At 39.6% G+C, this 23,686-nt stretch overlaps 3 protein-coding genes across 5 annotated transcripts in view; 1 reads left to right on the top strand and 2 right to left on the bottom strand.

Annotated features, from left to right (window-relative positions):
- LOC133128611 (cyclic AMP-dependent transcription factor ATF-6 alpha-like) overlaps positions 1 to 7,189 on the bottom strand; it is a 38,156-nt gene extending 30,967 nt beyond the window's left edge. The window contains exons 1-6 of the mRNA XM_061242270.1: positions 6,967 to 7,189; positions 6,565 to 6,641; positions 5,887 to 5,980; positions 5,001 to 5,098; positions 4,367 to 4,487; positions 3,343 to 3,531 (exon numbers count right to left, since the gene is read on the bottom strand). Coding sequence (XP_061098254.1) covers positions 3,343 to 3,531; positions 4,367 to 4,487; positions 5,001 to 5,098; positions 5,887 to 5,980; positions 6,565 to 6,641; positions 6,967 to 7,069 — 682 coding nt within the window. The 5' untranslated portion in view covers positions 7,070 to 7,189. The remainder of the gene's footprint in view (positions 1 to 3,342; positions 3,532 to 4,366; positions 4,488 to 5,000; positions 5,099 to 5,886; positions 5,981 to 6,564; positions 6,642 to 6,966) is intronic.
- Positions 7,190 to 8,375: 1,186 nt separating this feature from the next.
- dusp12 (dual specificity phosphatase 12) lies at positions 8,376 to 12,018 on the bottom strand. The gene is made up of 6 exons (XM_061243437.1): positions 11,162 to 12,018; positions 10,964 to 11,077; positions 10,185 to 10,303; positions 9,732 to 9,825; positions 9,421 to 9,613; positions 8,376 to 8,740 (listed from the first exon to the last, which is right to left on the bottom strand). Exons 1-6 carry the CDS (start codon positions 11,413 to 11,415, stop codon positions 8,591 to 8,593), a joined length of 924 nt encoding a protein of 307 aa, XP_061099421.1. The 5' UTR covers positions 11,416 to 12,018; the 3' UTR covers positions 8,376 to 8,590.
- Positions 12,019 to 19,094: 7,076 nt separating this feature from the next.
- The window catches only part of rxrga (retinoid x receptor, gamma a), a 30,006-nt gene continuing 25,414 nt past the window's right edge, over positions 19,095 to 23,686 (top strand). The window contains exons 1-2 of one of the 3 annotated variants that reach the window (XM_061241718.1): positions 19,129 to 19,256; positions 20,376 to 20,442. Coding sequence is in view for 1 of the 3 variants with exons in the window: in XM_061241717.1 (XP_061097701.1) it covers positions 19,226 to 19,256 (31 nt within the window). In the remaining 2 variants the exon portion in view is untranslated. Of the gene's footprint in view, positions 19,257 to 20,375; positions 20,443 to 23,686 lie in introns of all 3 variants that reach the window. The other 2 variants (XM_061241717.1, XM_061241719.1) reach the window with 2 other exon arrangements.

The raw sequence follows: 23,686 nt of genomic DNA, 5'->3' as shown, positions 1-23,686 counted from the left end.
TATGGAGAAATCACTGTGGTAAAATAACAGCTCATAATTACTACTACTACTGCTACTACTAAGACTGCTAATAGTAATATTTAATATATAATGCTATTTACAGTTCATGATATGCAACCGAAAAGAAGGATCTGTGCACATGTGTGCACGCGTGCATGAATGTGTTTGTGCGTACTTGCCCAGCTTTAAACATCACAGCTAAGAACTCATGAACAAAAATAGTAAAAAGCATTAACAGGATGGACCGCCCCTCTGCTTCTCCATAGTAAATGGCTAGCTATTAATAGGCAGTGTTGTTTTATAGTTCACCTGCATAGCAAAAATACAGCTTTAAATGATCCCTCTGCACCCTTCAAAAGGGGTTTCAGGCCATGCGAGGCTTTCCGTGTCCTGTGCTGACCACCCAATTCGCCTCCGGACCTTCAGACAGAGTGTGGCTGGTATGGGCACCAGATCAGAGCAAGTGCTTTCCATCAACCTGCCACATATAGCCTCCACACAACCTGTCATTAGCACACAATGACAAGGGTCCACAGTGGCCAAACCTTGCCTATTTTCTGATCAACGCTCACTCTCACCTAATGGGCTGTGTGGAAGGTAGTGGGTGAAACAGTCATGGACTTGCAGACAAGTCTATCAGAAGAGTGCACACGCTTCAACAGCAGTGCTCCCTGCTAGATGGGGGTGGTACAACAGGTATGGAATTATTGTCACATTATTGTTTGGAAGTAGACTTTTATCTCATATGGATCAAGTAGTGTATTCACCTGGGCCCATACACAGGATATAAGGTTTGAATCTCTGCAGGGTCCACTCCAAAATGGCTAGCGTCACTCATGACGTAGGGCTGAAGAATGCAGGGTCAGTCTTTAGGCCTAAGAGCGATCACTGCGACACAGAATCAGCAGTGAAACAGCCCACAAACTCCCAAGGCCGCCATCTTACTATGAAATATGTGACGCGTCTCACCTCACAAACCTTGCCCACCCACTTGGCTGAGTGCCCATGGTTGGAAAAAGAGGCACGAGAGATTTTGTGCATAATGAATAATCATAATAGCGATTTCATAAATTAGCAAATATTTATTTGCAAAAGCAAATGTGCCGAATGGATTTAATAGTGCGGAGCTCCAAATCAGAAATGCAGACTTTTCAAGAGAAGTAAATGAGTGATCATAGGTAAAGTGGAGTAAAAAAAAATCAATAACCAGTTAATGACGATGACAGTCCGGAAAACTGGATGTCGAGCGACAAAGAGAGAGCTTAGTAAAGCATATGAACCAAGGGAAAACCAAGTACCTTAAAACACTCAAACTTTCAACCCTTAATTCTGCTAGTAACTCACGCATTTAAGCTTCTCTGTGAACCCAGGACCAGCCATTTTTTTTGGCACACCTTGTCACATTAAGTCCTTGGGCGTCTGTGTAAAGAGGCAAATTAGATGCAATTTGTCCCTTATTTGAATTCCTGTGTCTCCCCAAAATCTGTACCATACGGGTGAATTATGGCTCCATTTGAGCTGAGAAGGTGGGGGTCGAGATAAAGAGCCAGCTAGTGTACCAGGCTCCAACGTGCCTGGGATTCCTCTGGGGGTCCCAGATCAAGGCAGACGTGAGCTAAAGGGGCCGGCCTGAGAGCAGGCTTACCCTGACCTCTACACCCCCCCTGCCTGTTCCGCCAGGAAATACGCTCCCCTCTACCCATACAAACCCAAGAAGCGTGGAGAAACTCACAGCCCGGTTCCTGCATGGGCTTCAATCTTACTGGCAGCAGCCATAAGCACTGCTGTTAGTGAGTGGGGCAATGTCATATGTATACAACTGATACAAGCGGAGAGTACGCATTAAACCAAATGCATGGATTAGGGAGACTAGTGGTTCTGGAAAATAAAATATTCATAATGAACTGAACAACTTTGCGACTACCGAATTGTCATCATTTGTTTAACACCCAAAATGCACTGAAACGAGGAGAGCATAGCATATACTTTCTCATGTGAACAACAGCATCCTTGCCGACTTAAGAGTATTAAAAGTTAGAACTAAAGTTCATTTATACACCACTTCCATAGACGAGAAGCAGTCTCTGAGGCAAACTCCACGATTACCACCATTAAAAGACCACAATTGCTTATGGGGCTAAAAGGGTTGAAATTGACCATACAGTCTGCAGTGGGAGAAAACGCCTCTTGCTCCTCACAAGCCAACCTAAACAAACCTAATTACCTATGCCAAACAAACTCTTAGATCTTCCTGGCGTCAAAAGATTAATTGATATCAATGGCCGATTACCAGAACTAAAGTGTTTTCACTGGGAGGAGAAATTAAATCTACAGACCTCTTCTCAACCCAAGCAGCTTTCCTGGACCACAGCCAAAATATATCTCCAAGTAGTTTTAAGGGAATCTCAGGACATCAACAGCAACAACTCCTCTGTGAGAAGCCAGTTTTGCTTGTGTAGCCAAAAGCCAGACCTGGTTCTGTCGAATGTAGAGACTAGATTCATTAGAAACACTGTCCCCTCCTGTCCACTTCCCTTAGCAATTACTGAGCTGTCACCCCACCTCAGGCAACAGTCATCCTAAGAGACAGGGAGCTTTACTGGAATCATGGTGGACCGAGGTGATTCTCTACTTTAACAATTTCCCTTTGGAAAAATCGGTCTAATTAATGTCTAATGAACTTAATCAAACTGCCCTGCAGTGAAGCATTTAGAACTAAATCTTAAGATGCCACTTGTGTAGAAAATATCACAGCGACCACACAGTTGAGATGGTCCATACATTGAAAAAAAAAAAGAAAAAGAAAAAAACTGTATGCATTTGGCCTTCCCTGAATTAAATATTACAGATGGCCTCTGGGAAAATAGCCCAACTTTTTAAACTGTATCTACAATATGCAAAGGGTGAAGCATACAGACGTGGAGGTCCATTTCCAGCAGAAATAAAGTTTTGGTGCCCTCTTCTGTCCATGACCCAAATGTGCAGAGGTTTTAATTCCATTATTGACAACCCAGCAAACCACATTTTTTTAAATTGTGGAAAGTGTGTGTGAGGGTCTTGAGATTTTTTCAAAAACTTGTTGTTTTGTGTTTTGTGGTTGAAAAAGTAAAAATATGACACAGACTTATTTAAAAGATATACTGGAAATGTGTCTGCTGGCAGTAAGAAACGTAATATTGGAAAAATACTGCAGTTTTTTTACCATAAGCTTACACAACCTTACTGCGACAAGTAACCATAAAGATTTGTGCTAACTGTGAAGACCGTATAAATGGAAGATGGTATTATAATCACTATGTGAAAAAAGCCGTTATGATAGGCAGGAGTGGTCATATGTCTCACCAGCAGGTGGCGCTGAGTACAGTGACACAGGCGAGGAGCGGACCATGGGGAGTGCAGTGCACAGGGGCTGGATAATGATGGTTTTGGTCTGCAGAGGCACAGGGACGGAGTTGGGCACGACCGGTTTTGGCTGGATGGAGACCTTCGGTGTGGGGTTGATGATCCGTCTCGGAGGATGAACTGATTTGGCTGCGAACGCAGGAAAGGAAAAACACATTTAAAACAAGGCCGATGCAAATCAGCAGACAGCCCAGGCAAACCAGGAGGACAAGGCTCCAAATTTCATTAATTAAAGTGACTTGCTGTTGTTGTCTACCTCATTCAGACAAAGTCACAAGGTCTATAACATACTGGTTTTAACCAGAATGGTGCAGCATTGAATGAATAAATATCCAACTACATACAAACATACTAGAGCAACAAGTAAAGCAAGTAATCAACTATTATTTAATGGCACCGCTTAGAGCCATAATGCCACAAAGCAAATTAGCAAATTCCCTCAGGGAGACCAGAAAAACTGGAAAACAGAAAATCCAGCTGGACCAAAAATAGAAACCTGGTATACAATAGAATAGCACATTCCCACCAACTAGATGGGAAAGGAGCTTCTTTGTGTATCATTTGCAAAAATAATGCTGTAGGCAAAGGCCCAAGTCATCCTGTATGAATAAGGTAAAGCAATGTGATTTGAAGCTCATCTCTGATTTACTGATTGACAGGTGGATGAGATAAATGGTAAAATGGTAAATTGTTGGGATTTATATAGGGCCTTTATTCAAAGCGCTGAACAATTGATGCTTCTGATTCACCCATACATGCACACACCAACGGCGATTGGCTGCCAAGGCACCAACCGGTTGGTCAGGAGCATTTCAGGTGTCATGCTCGGGGACATGTCGACACACCCAGGGTGGGATTAAACTGGCAGCTCTCCAACTGCCAAACGACTGCTCTTACCGCCTGAGCCAATGCCGCCCAAGGCTACGCTTAAGCAGCCGGATGCTTGACGGGTTTCTGACTGTACCTCTGGAGCCCTGGCTGTGCCGCCTCTGAGGCCTCGTCACCAGGCCGGTGTGAACGGAACTGCTGGTGTCGGAGGAGACGGGCGGAGACGACAACACAGGCTGCAGTGACAGGGCCTCATCCTGCGGGGGGGGACAAAGTACACCTTTTCACGCACCTTGTAACAATGTACCCAGGTTCACCTTTAATCGCTGAATTTACTAAAAAACAGAGTAAAGAGACTGGAAATTAGTTTGCATTCAGTCCTCTGAGGTCCCTGCTGCCACTCAAAACACCCTTAACCTTACTTGACAGATTATCTTTTTGATCTTTTTATCCAAAAATCAAGACATCTATTTTGTCCTGATGAAGTTAGAGGAAGCTATTAGACAGTCAAACGTGTTGTCGACATTCTCCTATTCCTTTTGGAAGTAGTACCTCCTATGGCAATACAGTATTGTCGCTATCAAACTCAACCGAGTATTGTGTCCGTGAGACAAACCAATTTTCCAAGGGAGAGGACAACTGCATATTCTACCATTTGAAAAGCAGCAATGAGATCCAATAAAAAATAAATATATGAAGGGTATTTCCTGACAGTCTCTTTTCTCAGACATGTTAGGATTCAGCACAGTGGCATGAGGAACAGCACTTACATGTAGGTAGTAGGGAGACAGAGCCTCCACTGAACCAGGTGAAGACACAGAACTTATGGTAGTGTTTGGGGACAGACAGCTGACAGCCACCTCTTCTTCTATAAGAGTAAAGGAATATGTTTGACAAACTGCACTGAATCTGTGCTTGAATGTACAGAAATCCAGAAGAAAAAAAACATATCTCAAAAATAAATATTGACATTTTCAATGCATAACATTATTATTATAATTACAGTAGCACAGCAGAAGTCGCTGCAATGGATGGGTTGATCTGTACCCATTTAAAAGTGGCCTGCCATTGTTACTGTGTCTTGTCTAACATTTTTTCCATCATGTGCAGTTTTTCTTTTTTTTGCACTATGAGTTTGTTTATTCATTACATTTATATTTTTGCTTGACCATTTTATCTGTGTCTTTATGCAGTGTGCACTTGGCACTTCTCTGTCTTTACAATTGTCACTACCAATAATTGAATGGGTTCAGTACAAATATAAGACCCTAATAACCATAATTATAACAAAAGTCAAAAAGCAAATAATGTCCTGCACATTCTCAACACTGTAGACTCACTATAACCCACTATATTTTGCTCAATAACCACGTATTAGAAATAGCACTCCTAAACCAACTGTCCTGTAAACCGGCCTCAATAGCAAACAAAAGAAATGTTATTCAATACATTAAGTTTTTAGACATTGTCTTTCTAGAAGACATTCAAAAGCACAAAAGCAGTTTGGCTGAAAAGGAACTGAAGGAATTCTGGGATATCATTACCGATCACTTTCCCCATGCACACCCAACAAAGACAGCAACATGGAAGATGGACCAATGGACTGACTCACACTGGTGTGATAGATGTAGCTGTTGTCAGGGGGGACTGAGTTACCTATGCAGCTGCTGCTGCTGCTGGTGTCTTCAGTGGTGGCTGTCCCCCAGGAGGAAAGGTTGAGGCCACAGCCCAAATCAGGAGCTTCATCAGTCTGAGAAGCAAGCATTATTTAAAATTGTATTGCATTTGGCAAATGGTCATATCATAACCTATATCCTTTACATACCTACACCGATCAGCCACAACATTAAAACCACCTGCTTAAACCAGTTTTCATGATCAAAAATGCTTTAAACTATATAAACTTGTCTATAAACACTTAATATTTAATTATATGATATGTGTATTTACATAAGCAGAAAAGCATAAGTGAATTGAATTCAAAAGTTTTATTTTTAAACAAAAATATAAATCTTGTAAGAGGGGGCGGGTGCATTGGGTACTGGTGTTCATGACCTTAATAGATGCTGCAGGATTTTTCAATGCATTACATCAGTTTCACCTTTCTTCCCTCCATTGGAATTACATGGTACTGCATGTGGTGAAACTTACGTAGGAACAGATCCCATGCATTTATAAATATGGGGGGCTGTCTTTTTTTCTTTTATGAAAAATTCACTTGAATTTTATATAGACTAGAGACTGTTTAGGCATGTTTTTTTTAACTGTTACATAACATAAAGTGATGACAGAACAGTGTCTCAAATTCTCATTGGAGACATGTGTACTACTCACATATGGTATGCCTTCCAAAATCCGCAACAGCTCCTCTTCATTACCAATGTATTCCAGTTCGTCAAAGAGGCTGATGTCTGTTAAACAAAACGCATACACCGCACATTTCCTTTAGATATACAGTGCAATTTAAACCATCTGTGAAATCACAAAGTTTGCCTTTTGCTAATACATTTGACAAAAATTCATTTAAAGTAGACAGGAGATTCAATTTAGTGCCCTGGAAGTAACCAAGAACTGATCATCTCCCTATATGGCACATTGTCCCGTTATTTCAGTACCTGTATGCATTTAACCATGTATTCGATACGTTACAGCCTACCAGACTGCTTAAATAGCAAAGAAACTTTAAAAAGAAACAAACCAGTCGTATACTAGCTAACTGCCTATCAAGAAACTCACCCCATTCTCCAGTCTCTCTGCTACAAATATCGTTAACGATATCTTCAGTCGACGTATGGAAATTATCCAAGTGACTCTCTAAGTCTATTAAATTTGCTGCCATTGCTTATCGGATACATTAGTTACAACCACAAGTTAAAAGACTCTGGTTCGTAACCAATTGTGTCCTGCTACGCTTCCGCACTATTTACTCTGGTCCCACTTACAGTAAATACACGTCCTACCTAGCTCAGGGCAACTACGGAAACCTCACTAGGACAATCCAGATGGAGGAAACGTCCCGGGCAGTGCCAGACAGTTTTAGCTAAGATTGTGCAGGTGCTAGCATTAGCCATAGAGCTCATATTAATAAATGGTAGCAACAATTAGCAAAACTTGCATTCGTTGTGAGTGGCATATTGTGGACATGGGATACTAACTCTTCAAGGCATGCATAGCTATTTCTGAAATAATGTGGCTTAAGACGGTAATTCATACTTAAAATCATGAAAAGCACCCGATTAAGAAAACTTGTAACCGCTTTCCAGGTGGAATGAAAACCAATATCAAACGGGGGGCCCAAGGACCGAGGTCTAAAGGAACAAAGTACTTACCCAAAGCAGCTCATTTACGCAACCAGAGGTAGTACTGCATTTCTTACTGCTTGAGCCAGTGTGGGCGCATTGGCTCAGACAGTAAGAGCAGTTGTCTGGCAGTCAGGGGGTTGCTAGTTCGATCCCCCGCCTGGGCTGTGTCGAAGTGTCCCTGAGCAAGACACCTAACCCCTAAATGCTCCTGATGAGCTGGTCGGTACCTTGCATGGCAGCCAATTGCTGTTGGTGTTGGTGTTAGTGTTGGTGTTGGTGTGGGAGTGTGTGGGTGAATGAGAAGCATCAAATGTACAGTGTTTACAGTGCTTTGGATAAAGGTGCTATATAAATGGCAACCATAGTATGTTTGTATATAAACAAATTAATATTTTTAAAAGTGTCTTATTAAATCTAAATCTATATATATAAATCTATATATTTTTTTTTTGTTTAAACTATTTAATAGTGTGCAAGAAACCAGAGACTGTTGCATAGTGAAATAACAACCAGCACGATATACAAATTTAGATTCATATGAAGAACAAATAATTTTTTATTGTTGACTACCAGATGTCCCTATACCAGTCATTCTACGGCCAGCTGGTTGTCAGTAACTTCTGCAAGTACCTAAAATAGACTTCATTACACATGAAACGCCCTTAAATACTTCCCTGTTTCAGTCTACACTGCAGCATACCCACCAGACAGGGGCAAACAACTGTTAAGTCGTTCAATTGCGTTCAAAATGTGCTGAATCGTGAATGCAGCCGATCAAGAAAATCCTAATCCTCGTCTAAAATGTCATTTATTCAAGCATGAATTAATTCTCGGGAGACACCGTTTCTGTAAATATATACATTTATTTATATATAGGGATTGTGCAAATTACAAAGAAAACAAAGAAAAAATAAGTGCATCGACTATGACTGAGCCATTTCAATGCTGCACGTTAGTCTTTTTTCCAGATCAAACATCGTCACAAGACAATCCCGTGCTAAACTGATGACAGACTTGACAATTGAACTAGGGAATCTCTGCTTCAGTCACCTGTACTGTTATTTAAGTGATGGTACATTTATGTGTTTGATTTCATCCACACGGTTCTTGTGAATCTGAAAAGCGGGTGTAATCCATCGACCGCATGAACACTGCTCTCCATACCAGTTGAATGAGCCTAGCTTGGAGCTGCACTTTGGGCACAGGAGCTGCAAAACAAAAATCTCTCTAAATCACAGTCCTATCCATTTCCGTAAAACATTACATAATGTTATTTGGCAGATAATAAGTATGTTACCGAACTGGTCACTGTACAACTACAGAACACAGGTCAGATGAGGTACAATTCACATAAAGGATCAGTTATCCACAATATCAAGAAACAAGTGCAAAATGAAAGTGCTAGATGGAGATACAAATACAACATAAAAGGGTTAGAAAATCAGGACACGAGTGATACTAGGTTTGGGGTAAGTGCATAGGAGTAGTGTAAGAGCTGGTCGAGAGACAGATGGAGAACATGAATCAAACAATTCATTTATGATGGACACACATGCATATACTGAGCACTTTATTAGGAATACGAGTACACCTTGTTATTCGTGAGATTATCTAATCAGCATTGCAATGCATAAAATGCCAATACGGGTCAGGAGCTTCATTTAATGTTCATCAACCATCAGAATGGGGAAAAAATATGATCTCCGTGATCTCAACCGTGGCATGTTTGTTGGTGCCAGTGGTTTAAGTATCTCAGAAACTGCTGATCTCCTGGTATTTTCATGCACAACAGTCTCTCGAGTTTGCAGAGATACAACTTGATACAAGGATATTATAATGCGCAAAACTCTGAATGTATTGAAACAGAAACAGAATGAGGCAGCATTACCTGTCCATCCAGCACACCCAAAAGCGCAGGCTCCATCCACTGCACGGGCTCAATGAAGTAAGACGTGCACTGTGTTTGAACCGTATGGCCAGGCGCACAGGCTGCTGAGCCAACATATTTCTTGTGAATAAAAGATGCTGGTCCACTGCCCACATCATGGCCAAGAATACTGGAGCCACGGAATAATGTCCGTCTAATGGGAGAGAGGACAGAGAACCTGGTATCATGCAGGGGTTAAAGTTTATTATGCAATTATACCTAGCATAAGAGGGGTGAGAAATATGCTTGGTAAGTATGATTCCAACACTTGCCGACACTTCCTGCATCTGTGGACAACCTCGTTGCTGTGGGCTTGTGCCGTCATTGGGTCAGCAGCAAACACATCCCTTGGCACACTCTGTAGCTCTGAGTGGGGGGGGGGATTGAGATTCATCAGTTACATAAGCTGGTTTCATTTCAGTCCTTATTGCTGGTTTCTTGTCCTGTATTTGATTGGTCCTATGATGCACCATGTAATCTAATCTAGTGCATGAGGTGAAAGCTATATATTTGATTGAACCTGCACTTTGCTTTGTTGCTTTTGGCCTGCTGAAGGGCATTTAACCCAAAACAGTTGCATGAATATGAATGAATAATAATAATCAAAAATGTTTATGGTAGTGCTTGCAGTCCGTTACCATTAAAACCCATCAACATATCCCAGGGCAAGCAACATGTACTATATTCAAGTGTGTATGATGAAGGCAAGAGACACCGATATGTACCTGGGTACTTATCTGTGATTTTCTGGAGTCTGTATTGCTTGTACACAGGACTGGACGTGTCCACTTCACAGTCCATTGATCCATACAGCACCAACTGGTTCAAAAACTCTTCATTGATCCTTCAGGGACACATCAGATTATAGCACATTATACAAAGCTCCAGGTTCACTACAGTCTAGCACACCAAAGGCATCCTCTGGTACTACTTTGCAATTTCACTAATTCAACCAATTACAACGATTAAACATGTATATATCAACAGAGCTTTAATTGAGTTCAAATGTTACCTGGGCTTATACTAGTTAAAGGTACAATAGGTCATTTCGGACTTCAAAAGGTCAAGATAGGAATTACAACAACAAACACCCTCAAATCACAACACACATTGAAATGCCATTGGTCGTGGCAATTAGAACCAACTTTCAACCTCTGAGCTTGAATTATTGCACAGCTATACAATGTTTTTTCCGTCAACTGAATATTTTGAAACCAGAATTTAAAGACTATAACACAGGTAGAGGGTGAGTGAACATGTCAGCCAGCCTTTTTCAATGATAGGAAGGGATTGATCCTGCAATGGTCTTGCAACAATGTTTTAACACAAAAATCGCACCTATTGAACTTTCAAGTATAAAAAGGTGAAACCCTGAGAACCATTTGGTTGGATGTACCAAGAAGGCAAAACCTGACTTGCTCAGACTGTGAACCATAAGAATGCTTCCTAAAATGTTTCCAAAACGTCTCTGGTATAAAAAGCCAACTTTTTCTGCAATACTTACTTGACATTAGATTTTATTTTCTGGAGCTTAGTATAGGCATCGGTCATGGTCAGTCTGTTTGATCTCATCAAAAACGCTGTAACCACCGCAGCACTCCGACTTCGTCCTGCATGACTAAAGCAGAGGTTTGGTGTAGTTGCATTAAATTAATTTGTGAAAAATAAAGTACGAAAATAAAATGCGACACGTATGAATTACCAATGCACAAGGACTGCAGATGAAGGTGATTCCATAGCTTCAGAGATAAACCGCACACAACTGTCCAAAGAGCTTAGTAGATCGGCTGACATGTCATCCAGAGAATATACAAACTTTGTCTGAAATGATCCTTGTAATTTCGGTTCTTCGGAGTCAACTGTAAGTATGTGTGTGATGCCTGCTTTTGCCAACGCATTACCATCTGCCAGGTCAGAGGCAGCTCCAATGTATAGTCCTGTCTGCACAGCAATCATGTCTTCCAGAATTAAAAATGGCTATTTTAAAAAGGTCTCAAATGACGATTCGCAATTATTTAACTATTTTAAAACGTTAGCTACTACCATCAGATGCCTGATAGTCTACCAGCTTACCGGGTGGAATGAATGATATAAACGTAAGTTAGCCAACAGTTGGTTAGCTAGCTAGCTAAGATCATAATATGTGCGGTAATTTTAGACGCACGAAGAAACGCATAACTTGCTAACAGCACGCAAGATCTTTCTCTCTTGTAAATGGCATGTATTTTTTTATCGTCTTTCTCAGAACTAGAAGTAGTTAGCTAGTTAGCAAACTAACGGGATACAAGCAACCGAAACACACACACGTGGATTTCTTGGTCCTGTCATAACATGAATCCGATGCCCCGACTAGCCCGTTTTCTTTGGTTCCGCTAAAAAACATATTAGACTTTTTAGTTAAGTCAAATAAACAGCCACATTTTTACATTTTTAGTCAACGTTCCATTTCTATCATGAAGTTACAAATTCATTTTCAGCAACATCCAATGTGTGCTGTTCGCTAGCTGTTACTGCAACTCCTGCTGCTGCTGGTGCTACTACTACTGAACTACGTTTACACAAACTCCACACGGCTCCCACCGCAGTACTATGGTCCTTTGTTTTACAATGTCATGCCATTTTCACCCACTCGATGGCAGCAAATGACGTCGTTCATTTTACCGTTACTGAAATAGCCGTGGGCCCTATCGAATACTGTATCGAATTAACTGGGTCACTAGGTTTTGGCGCTAGGATGGCTTTAAATGTAAGCAGGTGCATCCATGAACCTACAATATTTAGTTTTGCATTATTTTGTTCAGTCGGATCAATCAAACAAAAAGCAGTAGACTATGTCTGCTTCCCCACCATTGACTGCAAATAGTAAGCTTTCTTAAACCCATGAATGATTTGAATCATATTGCGGCCTACTTAAGTCCTTAGGGTCTACTTGGCTGTTGCTGGGTTCACTGCCTAAATGCCAACAGACATACCCCAGTTCTGGGATGTGGGATTGTGGGAATGGTGCTCAAAATATCCACATTTTCAGGGAATCTAATGACATATAGGCTAATCTATTTATAGTGGTGCTTCAATAGCTTTAAGTAGGCTATCTGGACATAGTAATGCTAACAAAGAACTGACTCTTTTGCCTTGTGTGAAAACAGCACTAAGCTTTCCTTACAAACATAACTTCAGTTGAACTGTAGTTGTAATTATTGTAATTATTGCAGTATAATACATACATGGACACACTTTCTTTATTGCAATATTACTGCAGTTAGAATGTAGTTTTGCTACTTCAACACAACATGTTTTGTACTGCACTTTAACTGCAGCGAACTGCATTGTACTACAGTATAACTTTGTAGTAGCAGCAGTAATGTTTTGTAAGGGCTGATACAGCAGTGTTCAATCTTCAATCAAATGGCTACTAGTGCATGTATTTTAGCCCAACACTAATACATATGATTCTATTTGGTTTTTAATTCCATATTTAGCTTATGTGTCATAAGACCTCCACCCACATTAGCTCTCTTCTGATAATATTGGACACCCCATGGCCTACTAAAGCCTAGAATAAAAGATATTCCAAAACAGCTTGCTATTCTAAGACACCAAATTAGTGTTTACCTTTAAATTTTTATTTTTGACATCAAACAGCTTGTTTTATTTTCTTCCGGTGCTGTTCAAAAGATCTAACCTCCATTATAAATAGTTTTCACGGCAGTTCCTTTATGACATGTTGACAAGGCATGGATTTATTCATGTTCTTGAAATGCAGTAGGCCATTTCACATATAGGTTAACCTGCATGGTGCATTACCACCCACATACACAGATCATTAAACAGGTTCTTGTTTGTGAGTGTCATTGAGAAGCACTAATATAGACAAGTTTTATTTTCTAAACGTAGGCAACCATGAAAACCTATACTGACATTTGAGTAAATGTGCATCTAGGCTATCTGAGCCTGAACTGTTGATGTACAAGCACAGAGCTGCTATAATGTGTCATTTCGTTCAAATCAGGGGACTCTGTGTCTAACTTCAGTCCTGGAGGGGCTTGTTCTAGAGGTATTTGTAGTCCATTCAATGAGTAGCCAATTAAGGTCTTGCAAATCAGGTCCATCAGATAAATCAGTGGTTCCCAAACTTGATCCTGGGGTCCCCTGTGTATGCTGGTTTTCGTTCCAACCACAGTTGTAATCAGAATTAATTACAGTAGATGCTTTTCATGTCTAGAGGGATTATTTACCCTCTTACGCCACATTATGTCAGTAATAGCTAAGCATGTCCATGAAGAATAACTGTCTGATGTTCATGGCTGAATTAAATTGAAATAAAATGAACAATTTGGTATGCATAATTCAAAGATAAATGAAATGATACCAAGCCGAACCTGCACTATTATCGAACTGAAAGATGTGTTGAACTCAGACTTAATACATTACATTTTTAAGCACCTGATTGAGGCGTGCCAGCCAAATCCGCTATGGTTGTACGGAAAGTCTTGGTCAAAGGTTTTTGATTATATATTACATACTATTTATTTAGTACTGCTATTTTTAACTGACATGCACACAGGGGACATGCCTAGTATAAGCAATGAGCTGTGACATTAAGGAAGGCGACTTGACGATGTTTCTGGTGCCTCCTTCATTTTATACGTCTTCTGGTATACTTCCCTGACCCCATGGAAGGCGGGCGATGGCTATTGGGTCTGGTTTTAGCATTTCAGGTGATACCTCTTTGGAGCCAGGTGCTTTCCTGTTGTTTGTCAATGTGATTGCTGTCTCTGATTCTCATGCAGGAGATGGATCCAGGCTCAGCTTCCGGCCTCCTCCTGCTTCCATGCCTGGAGGACGTCCAGGCCGGTGGGGCTGTGAGGAGCCGGCCGGAGGGTCCTGCCCATCTGTTGCCCAAGCACACTCAACACACGGCCATCTTCCTGTTTTCTTTTTTGCTGCCTGTGTGCTGTGGGTCTCATTGCACAATTGTTTTAGGCCTATGCTTCCTGTCTGTTTCTTTCTTAATTTAGATTTTGCCTATTTAAATCCATGTTTTTCTCACAGCCTTAGGGAACTGCTCTTTTCTTGTTGCCACCACCTGTATTTGTTCTTTAGATTAGTATTATTATTATTATTTAATACTTAATATAATACCTCATTTATAATACTCTATACATTTTGCATTGATATTACTGGGTATTTAGTAGCATAGTAACCAAATATAGTTTTCAGTTACGTCAAATAAACAATAAATATGGATGATAGAGAACTTTCCTTTGCTAAATTTTTCTCTATTTATACTGACATCATTAATGTTTTTATACTGAAGCTGTTTTATAGTTCCTATAATATAGATATAACAATTCCAACTGGTTTGTTCAGAACAGAACTAAAAAAAAACTTGTTCCTTGTTTTAGGGAACCTACAAACCACTTAAACTACCACAAATAATGGCTATCATAACATATACTGAATGTATTCCCCCATTTTTGAATGTTCATATGCTTTGCCATTCCACCACAGCATCCTCAGTCAATTTTGGAAGATGCATACTAGCCACCAAAACAAGAGCCACTGTCTTTTCACACTGCGCTCCACCAGCTGAGGTGCCATAGTTACTGTCTGAGGACTGTGCTGCTGATGAACCCAACCCAAACAGTTTGTTTCGGTAAGCCTATTGTTTGGCCTATGTCCCTATGTCCCTGTTTTGTATTTCGCAGCCTCATAATGGCTTCCTTGACTTACATTGGTACAACTGTGGTCCTCGCCAATAACAGCCTCCAAAGGCAATCAAAAGCCTAGAACCAAGACTAGATACTCAAATCTTTCGTATACCTCCAATAAAGCAATTGAATACACCTGACTAATCAGAAACAGCTGAGAAGCCAACTGTCCAATTACTTTTGGTCCCCAAAAATGTGGGAACTATGCATAAAAATGGATGTACTGTAATTCCTACATGGATCACCCAATATGAATGCAAACACCTTTAACCCTTGTGTAGTCTTAACATTCTGTATACTCCCCTTGTCCTAAGGGTCAAAAATGACCCGCCTTCAATAAACCCTTAAAATAAAGCAGCTTAATGAATTTGAAACCCTCATGAATGCATGATTAAACAACTCATTACAAACTTTTCCATCAAATTTCAAGTTGAAAATATATAATTTATGGGGTTTTCTCTGCTGTTCAACATAATGGCAGGTCATTTTTGACCCCTAAGACAACACAAGGGTTAAATTACAGAGCTGTCACTGACCCAATACTATATTATGCTACATGTGTGTACAAAAAATCTACGTATGTTTTTATTTTGTAAGCATTTTGTATTTTGTTAATTCAATGTTTCTTTGTTAAATAGGCAAGAACGTAACACTTTGTCTGGTTTCACTGACACTTCCAGCTGCTTCTGTCTGTATGAATAACAAGATTCATAGCATTTTGTACATATTTACTTGGACTAACAACAACAAATAAAGCACACCAGATTTTGTTTCAGTTTAGACTCAACATTTAGAGTCAGAGATGACCAGACATTTTCAAACCCGTTCCCTCATTTTGAGGGCTTTACCTTTGGGCATGAATGGAATTTCAATGTTTGGTTCAGAATGTCGGGGGTCAAGTCCCATGAGCTGTATGGTCAACTCCGTGGAGTATGATTTACGATGGACTTCCTGTACCAGTAGAGGAATAAGACCTGAGTTATGAAGTAATGCCACTCTACTTCCTGTCAGTCTGTTCCCTCATTTCCCCAGCTTGCAAGAGCATTCCAAGAGAAAAGAAGTTACAAAGCACTTGGAATAACTTTGCACAGGTAGCCAATGCATTAAAAAGAACTATGACATATGAGCATTCAATGTTTGTCTTTTGCCGCCCAACTGTGTTAACAAAACAGCATGAGATGAAGACTTTTAAATCAATCTTGTCAATTTTTATAATGACTAAAATCATGGGCAAAATTTATAGAACTGTATTTATTGAAATAAATATTATTTATTTACTGCATTTATCAAAGTACAGTACATTCAAATTTAGCATCCAGTTATTATATTAAGAACCTACTGCCAATGCCACACCAAGTAGAATAACAACAAAACTGTTGCTGTGCTTAGAATCATGTACCATGGCAACACTCTTTAAGGTAACCCTAACACTTATTCCAGAACGATGTTGGCCTTTTGTCTATTTTCAACTATAGTGCAGTGAGACGGACCTACCCTGCAAGTAATCAAAGAAAAAAAAAAGTATGCTCACAATGCAGAATTAAGCATGTTTCATCCTTTTGTGCTCAAGATGGATGACCGTCAAGATTGATTATTCGCAAGATCTTTGTGTGGTGTTTCAATCGAGTGATCATCCAGCAGGGACGCACTGATCATCTCTGCTCACGTGGGGAGGGGGTCTGATAAAGCCTGACGGCCCTGAGTAATGAGCAAATGGCAGATGCTGAGGGAATGGCCCCAGTTCAGGGACGACCATGTTCTCATCTACACTAGAGGAAGGGGGCTGAGGGTCGGGGTGGGGTTATCAGCTGGACCACATAGCCTCTGATATCTGCTCCAAAGCATGTTATAGGACAGTGAAAATGAGAAGAATGAAGTATAGCAAACAACAATTACATTATTTTCAAGAAATGTCAAATCAATTGCACTAGTACTTTCTTTATGTGAATTTATACCGTATTAGGTCAAGGGAGCTAAATCCATCAGATTTTCTGGGATTTAATTTTTTTAGACACACCACATTATCTTTATAACAATTTTAACCACTGTTATTGGAATAACAGTGTATTTCATCTTTTGGAGCCAGACATGTATGAGTTGCTTCACACGCCACTGACAGGTGGTTCAGGTTTGCCATTCCAAATGAGGGATTAGGGTTTTGGTTATTGTTTGCTGGAGATGCAACTATGAACACAAAGAGATAACTGCAGGAGGCTATCCTTACTGAATGCACTGTGGGGGGATGGTCCTTGAGATTTTTGGTGATGATGAATGTGAGGGGTGGGGAGTGGGTGGTGTTTCAGTGGCAGTGTTAGTCTCGTATATTGAATTACATGCTGCCTGATGTAATCATCATACAGCAAGGTTATTCTCTTTTCTTACTGGTGTTTATTTGAACAGGCACCTCAGAAGTCTACTATTATGATGCGGCTGGCAAGCGCTGCAATTCTCACCTTCCAGCCTTGATCCTGGATTCTTGGGATTCTCGCCTTTTTTAAATGCTAGTGCAATATTTTCATTGATTTTGTATATGAAAGGCTTTGCAAGATGCATTTAAGGTTTAAGGTAAAATAAAAAAAAATCAATTCAAAGCATATCCTCACCTATATGCCTCCCTTTTAACAAATGTATTGATTGTAAATGTGAAACAATTTTGTTCCATATTCATTTTTTTTATCCTGATTTTTTTAGTATCCAAAAATGTGTCCTTTGATATTCACAATCTAAAGGGCAAACACGTTAAAAAGGTTGTTTTGTGAGTCCACAAACTGAGAAATGTTTCAAGAAACAGAAAACAATACAAATGCCCTGAACCATGTGCCACCATTAGTGAGATAAAAGAGTAGATTGATAAATTGCCCTTTTTGCTCTTTTCTTTCACTTTCATTAATTTACATTATCTAACGGGGAACAAATGAATAGCCCTGATTAGTGTGGAATGAGTTGGAAGAAAAGCTATTCATCTTTGTTAGCATCCCCCTGTGTTCCTTTATGGGCTGTTTTTATAAGGATGAGGGCTTTGGTGCCTTTCCCATTGGACTGAGTAGCAGAGAGACTGAGTGGTCATCCCCAACAGTGTCTCCTGAAACGGAGTTCAAGACTGTGAATGCTGGTGACTCCTCCATAACCTCCTGAGGTACTAAGAGCTCACCCTTAAATGACCTCTTACTACCAGGGAAGATTTTCTTAGGGGGGAGGGATGCTGGGGACGCATCCAGGGGGGTCTCCAGCCTGCCAGTCACGATTAAATTATAAGAACACCAGTAATTGGAGCAATGCGATTTAAAGTTAATGCAGACAACCTTTACTCGATTCTTTGGTAGTAGAGCTGTGTTGTTTGCTATTCCAAAATTTGAATACAGAAATTACGATTTTGATATCGAATTTTTAGCCTTCAAATCTAAAATATCGTTGTTTTCACCATTTCTCGATATATATATATATATATATATATATATATATATATATATATATATATATATATATATATATATATTTACAGTGTTGTTTGTGTCACTATTCGTTGAATGCATCGATATACATGATTTTGGGTTGAAATGAATGGTAGCTATGTCTTTTCTTGTTTCGAAAAAATACAATTTCATTTTAATTAGGCTACTCGTTAAATTTGGGTTGGGATTTAGATATGCCTACGGGCCGTTCACACGGTTGTAACGCAGCCTAATTTGACATTGACAGTGTGAAAGTAAGCTTGCCACTCATTTCGATTCAGTAAAACGCCATTTTGAATGTTGCCGTTTTTCTCTTGGAAATACATTTATGTTAATCTTGTTAAAAAAGTCCATCATGCAGTGGCAATGTAACGGTTTCGTCAGCCCGCGTACCTTCATATGAAACCGAATTACGTTGTCATTGGGAGACACTCCGCTATCACCACCCCCCTTGCTGGGCCCCCGTATGTGCCAGCCTCGCTGTAGCAGCAGTGCGAAGTCAGTCGAGCCGGGGAAGGAATTCAGAGGGGGATGCCGCTGTCTGTGACGGGGAAGCAACGACAATAATAGGGGAGGGGAAACAACTGGGATATAACTTGTACTATGGATAATAATGACACGTATCTACATTTAAGTAAGTATTTCCGCTTTTTCTTACGAATCTAACGTTTGTAATGCTTCAGACTTTGCTCCTATTGCTGCTCTGGTTTGTTGTTTCTTGTGCATTCATTTACATGGCGTTCAGAAAACAGAATTCCGTCAGCGGACTTTAGACGCGGCAGCTATAAATCCAGTGTAGCAGTGTTATCTATGTAGTTAGCACTTGTCTCGCAGTAATGTGTATTGACAAGCAGTCACTGCCAATGCAAAAGTCAGGTGATGGCAATTCTGTTTCTCCCAGACGGGGTCAGGGGTTGGCACTTTAATTGCGGTTATATAATTTATGGTCGTTCTTGCGCGTCTCTTGTTAAACTATTTGCAGCCGAACTGCTACAGTATTTGTCCGGGTGGTGGTGAAAACAGCGTGTAGGCTATTTGTAGCCTAATAAAAACGAACAGTGTGACCAGTTCATAACTTAATAAAGCGGAGTTCAGGGTGTCTGCTACCCTGACCTGTGATGCAAGTGGTTGCCTACGAATAAAATATGACCAGTACCCTCGCGTTTGCATATGGGATGCAATTCATTTGCCTTGTCACAGGTTTATAATCTATCAAAAATGAATTAACATTTCATTCATAACAATGAATATATTGTATATATTAAATATTGTTTTCAAATCAAATTCACGTGTTTATTCATAATATTTAAATAATATATTTCTTAGCAGAAAAGTCTGTTTACGTTTCACAATTACGTCTTTGGCAGGTTAGATCCAAATCAGTAGGATAAACAACTGTATATAATTGTTTATCCTACTAACATGAATATATCCTGCCAAAGTCTTAATTGTGAAACCATGAACCAGGAACATGTCAAATAAACTTGTGCTATGGTGTGCCTATACATGTATATTCGTTAACTATGTTTGCTCCTTGAACTTGCTCCTCTAATTAGACACACATATGTGAACACAAGTGGCTATGATTGAAATTCTACTTAAAATGTACTTGGAAAATGGCAATGGAGAAACATCTGTTTATAGAAACTTTGGAATTGATTTAGGCTAAACTTGAAGCGGGCACAGAAAGCGTGTCGGTTTGTGTTATGCACTTAAGGATTCAACTGTGAGAAATATTATTTTATTTTTCCAGACGAAAAATGAAATACTACAAACTATTCCTGTGATATCATCTGGAGCCCTGAACATCTGTAATAAATGTAGGTGTCAGAAATAATGTTTCTCAATCAAGGGAAAGATTGCTGAATGTCATATTACTGCAGCCTAATACGTTATTTCCTGGTGTTTTGACACCAGTGTTGCATACAGTGATATTTTTGTAATACCATAACATTTCATAAGTGTCACAACAAGGAACATGAAGGATCTAGCCCAGTCAAAATGTCAGTGTCCAGCCAATCACAGGAGACCAAAAGATTCCTTTAACATTGCCAAGTCGTTACAAAGCACTTAGTGTTCCAAGGGTCTCTGTTTACAGCTGTTCCTGGACAGTCCCTTGTGACAAGTTCATCTTAAAGAGGTCTTTTAAGAATTTGCTTCATTTCTTTCATATGTTAGCTGATTTTGAAGCCTGTTGGGACAAATGCAGTTTCTTATGTTCTATTCTATTAAGTTAAATATAAACTTAAGAGAACTCTGTGGGCTTTGAACTAAAATATGGGCTACATACGACAGGACACAACATTTTCTAGTTACGCGAATATATATATATATATATATAAATATATAAATAGATTTTATACTAATTTGCTCGGATAGGAGCCTTATGTACAATTACCCAAGGGGCTTTAAACATTGTCTGTGTATACAGTTGGATATTTGCTGGAGCACTTCAGCTTAACCCTCCTATTATGTTAAGATTTTATGACCGCTTTTATGTTTGGGGTCAAATTCAGCCCAACAGTTTAAATAAACACACAATTATTGTAATAGAAATATTTGGACATGTTGTTTGTCACCTTCTTATTGTTTCCCAAATGGCTAGCCTTTTATCTATAAATATGAAAAATCTGTGAGAAAACAGTAAGTGAAATTTTGGCACCTGTGTGGGAAAGTGCCACCAGAATCATCCGCAAAGAAATCTGAAATAAAAAATAAAAATGGTTGTATATTTTCTTGCCTTTTATACACTTACAGAGGGTCCAAAGAACCCCATAAAACACATTTATATGCAAAGTTGGTACAGGTCTTAGCATAGCAGTGTGTGCTTTAAACCCATGAAATTAGAAAAATGATACAGTAACAATATGAAACAAGGTTAACTGATTTGTAAGAGATGTCAAACACTAAATGGGGTCAAATTGACCCAAAACATAATAGGAGGGTTAAGTACTGTCTTCAAAGGAAAAAAACAGTGGTTTTGCAGATTCTAACTCAAAATGACATTTTGCGCACATTGTTCCTTAACTAAACATGATTTCAGAATGTTGTATTTTGAAATACTTTCCAGGGTTTCTAGCAGTAACAAATGTGCAGAGTATCTTTCAGAATCCTGCAGCACCCAGGCAGTGGGGGGAGGGACTGCCTTTGGGGCTAAACTCTGTGTTTGATATTGTGGACTTTGACATCCAGCGTCAGTCATTTTCCTGCTTTTGTTTGAAGGTCTGAGTTCCCTCAGCACTGTGACTCAGAGGATTGTTGTTTTAAACCTTGGTCTCCAATGATTTTTAGCCACATAATCAAAAACTCATTACATTCAGGGCAAATCACTACAGGTTTATCAGGACAGATTGTTAGACCAGAAGAGTGATCGGTAGGTGAGGGCAGTTACCAAGGGATCAGCTGATGTGTTTATCTTTCAGTTATCATGGCGGTGAACACTTATTTTATTGTTCATTCTGAGCTTTTCAAGAGGAAATTTGTTTCAGCATATTAATTATCAAAGTCATCTCCATGCTGATGAAATTATGTGGCCTCCCAGGAATTATGTGGTGTGAGAGATCAAATGGACCAATTCAGTTTGACAAATAAAAACATTTTTGCAACTCTCTCCAGTGTCAGGCACATGCTAAAGTTTCAACTTCTAACACAATGTAAGAGTCCAAAGTACTACCATTTTAGTGTACCTGTCCAAATCAGGTTTCTTTTGAGGAAAAACTCATTTCTGGGCTCATGGGAAAATCATGCTTGCCATTTTCCATTAATTTTATGGTCTTAAAGTGTGCAGGTTGGTTTGTTTAGTCTGAATTCAGTAAATGCCATCATCACTGTCACTATCTGAACCTCGCTGCCTAAATTGTACAGTAATTTTAATTCTGCACATCATACAGTATATGGTTATATGTCCTGGTGTTACGGTATTATGGTTTTAATTTGAGTGACAAAATTCATCCACCAGTGAAAGTTATCTGAATCCGTGAGTTATCAGTGGGCGAGCTACTGTTGAGGGGGAGATATGAAAGCTGAATGATGATTCGCACATCAGCACTTTTCCCAATGTTCTCAAAACTTAGTCTGGTTTGTACTGCATCTATAGATTGGATAAAGATCTAGGAACTCAAAGGCAGCACTTAGCATTGGGTAAATATACTATAAAATAATATATTCTTCGAATGTATTGTTACTTGAGCGAATTTACGGTACATATTTATGTTTTAAGAATGTTTTGTAATAGTTTGAGATAGTTTAGGGGCAGGCAATACTGGTCCTGGACTGCAAGAGTTGTTTAAAGTTTTTGTTCTAATGACATAATTGGATTCAATATTAGGCTTAATAAATCCAGGGGACCATTCAAACTCTCAATGTGTAGATTCTCAAGAACTGATAGAAATGGAACAGATAGCTGTCTACAATCAGAATTGTGAATTTAAATGGTCATATCCAGCATAAATTTGATTCAGATCGCCATGAAGTTGATACTTCCTGTGTTGGGCATGAAGGCCCATTAACAGGGATAGGCAAGTTCAATACGGGCCGGTGTGTATGCAGGATTTTGCTGCCACCAGTGACCATGGCTCAATAAGCTAATTGGCCATAAGCACCATGACCAATACACTCATAAATTAGATTACAATAAAATGCGACAAGATGAGAACATTTATCAGCTGCTGTTTATATTATGGAATGTGCCTAAAACTGACAGAACATGCAAATGATGGGGCAGAAGTTGGTCTGAAATCCAGAAAAAGCTACAGCCCACCTTGTCCGTCCCTGCTCGGTAGTAGCATTGTAGAGACCGTGATAGTATTTTAATTCAGTGTTCATGTATTCTTTTTATTGGCTTAATGTGCCTAACTAGGCATAAAATACTTGATTAATCTGTTGTGAATAATGTGTGGATTCTCATGTCTACTTAACTAACCGAGTCTGCAAGAGATTATTGTGTTAAAAATATGTCAATGCAAAACACATCAGTGTTCTGGCCCAGTCAAAATGTCAGTGACCGACTGATCAGAGCAGACCAAAAAATTCCTCTAAACTCGCCAAGTTCATTCCAAAGCACTT

The sequence above is a fragment of the Conger conger genome, chromosome 5, assembly GCF_963514075.1.
Source record: "Conger conger chromosome 5, fConCon1.1, whole genome shotgun sequence".
Classification (NCBI taxonomy): Eukaryota; Metazoa; Chordata; class Actinopteri; order Anguilliformes; family Congridae; genus Conger; species Conger conger.
Note: the sequence above shows the minus strand (reverse complement) of the source record. Positions and strands in the feature narration are given on the sequence as shown.

Excerpts from the sequence above, each read along its gene's own strand:
- dusp12 (XM_061243437.1), bottom strand. The coding sequence starts at position 11,415 with ATGATTGCTGTGCAGACAGGACTATACATTGGAGCTGCCTCTGACCTG. Across the intron at positions 11,078-11,161 it reads TCTGCAGTCCTTGTGCATTG|TCATGCAGGACGAAGTCGGA; the intron begins GTAATTCATACG and ends CCTCTGCTTTAG. Across the intron at positions 9,614-9,731 it reads CACAGATGCAGGAAGTGTCG|ACGGACATTATTCCGTGGCT; the intron begins GCAAGTGTTGGA and ends CTCTCCCATTAG.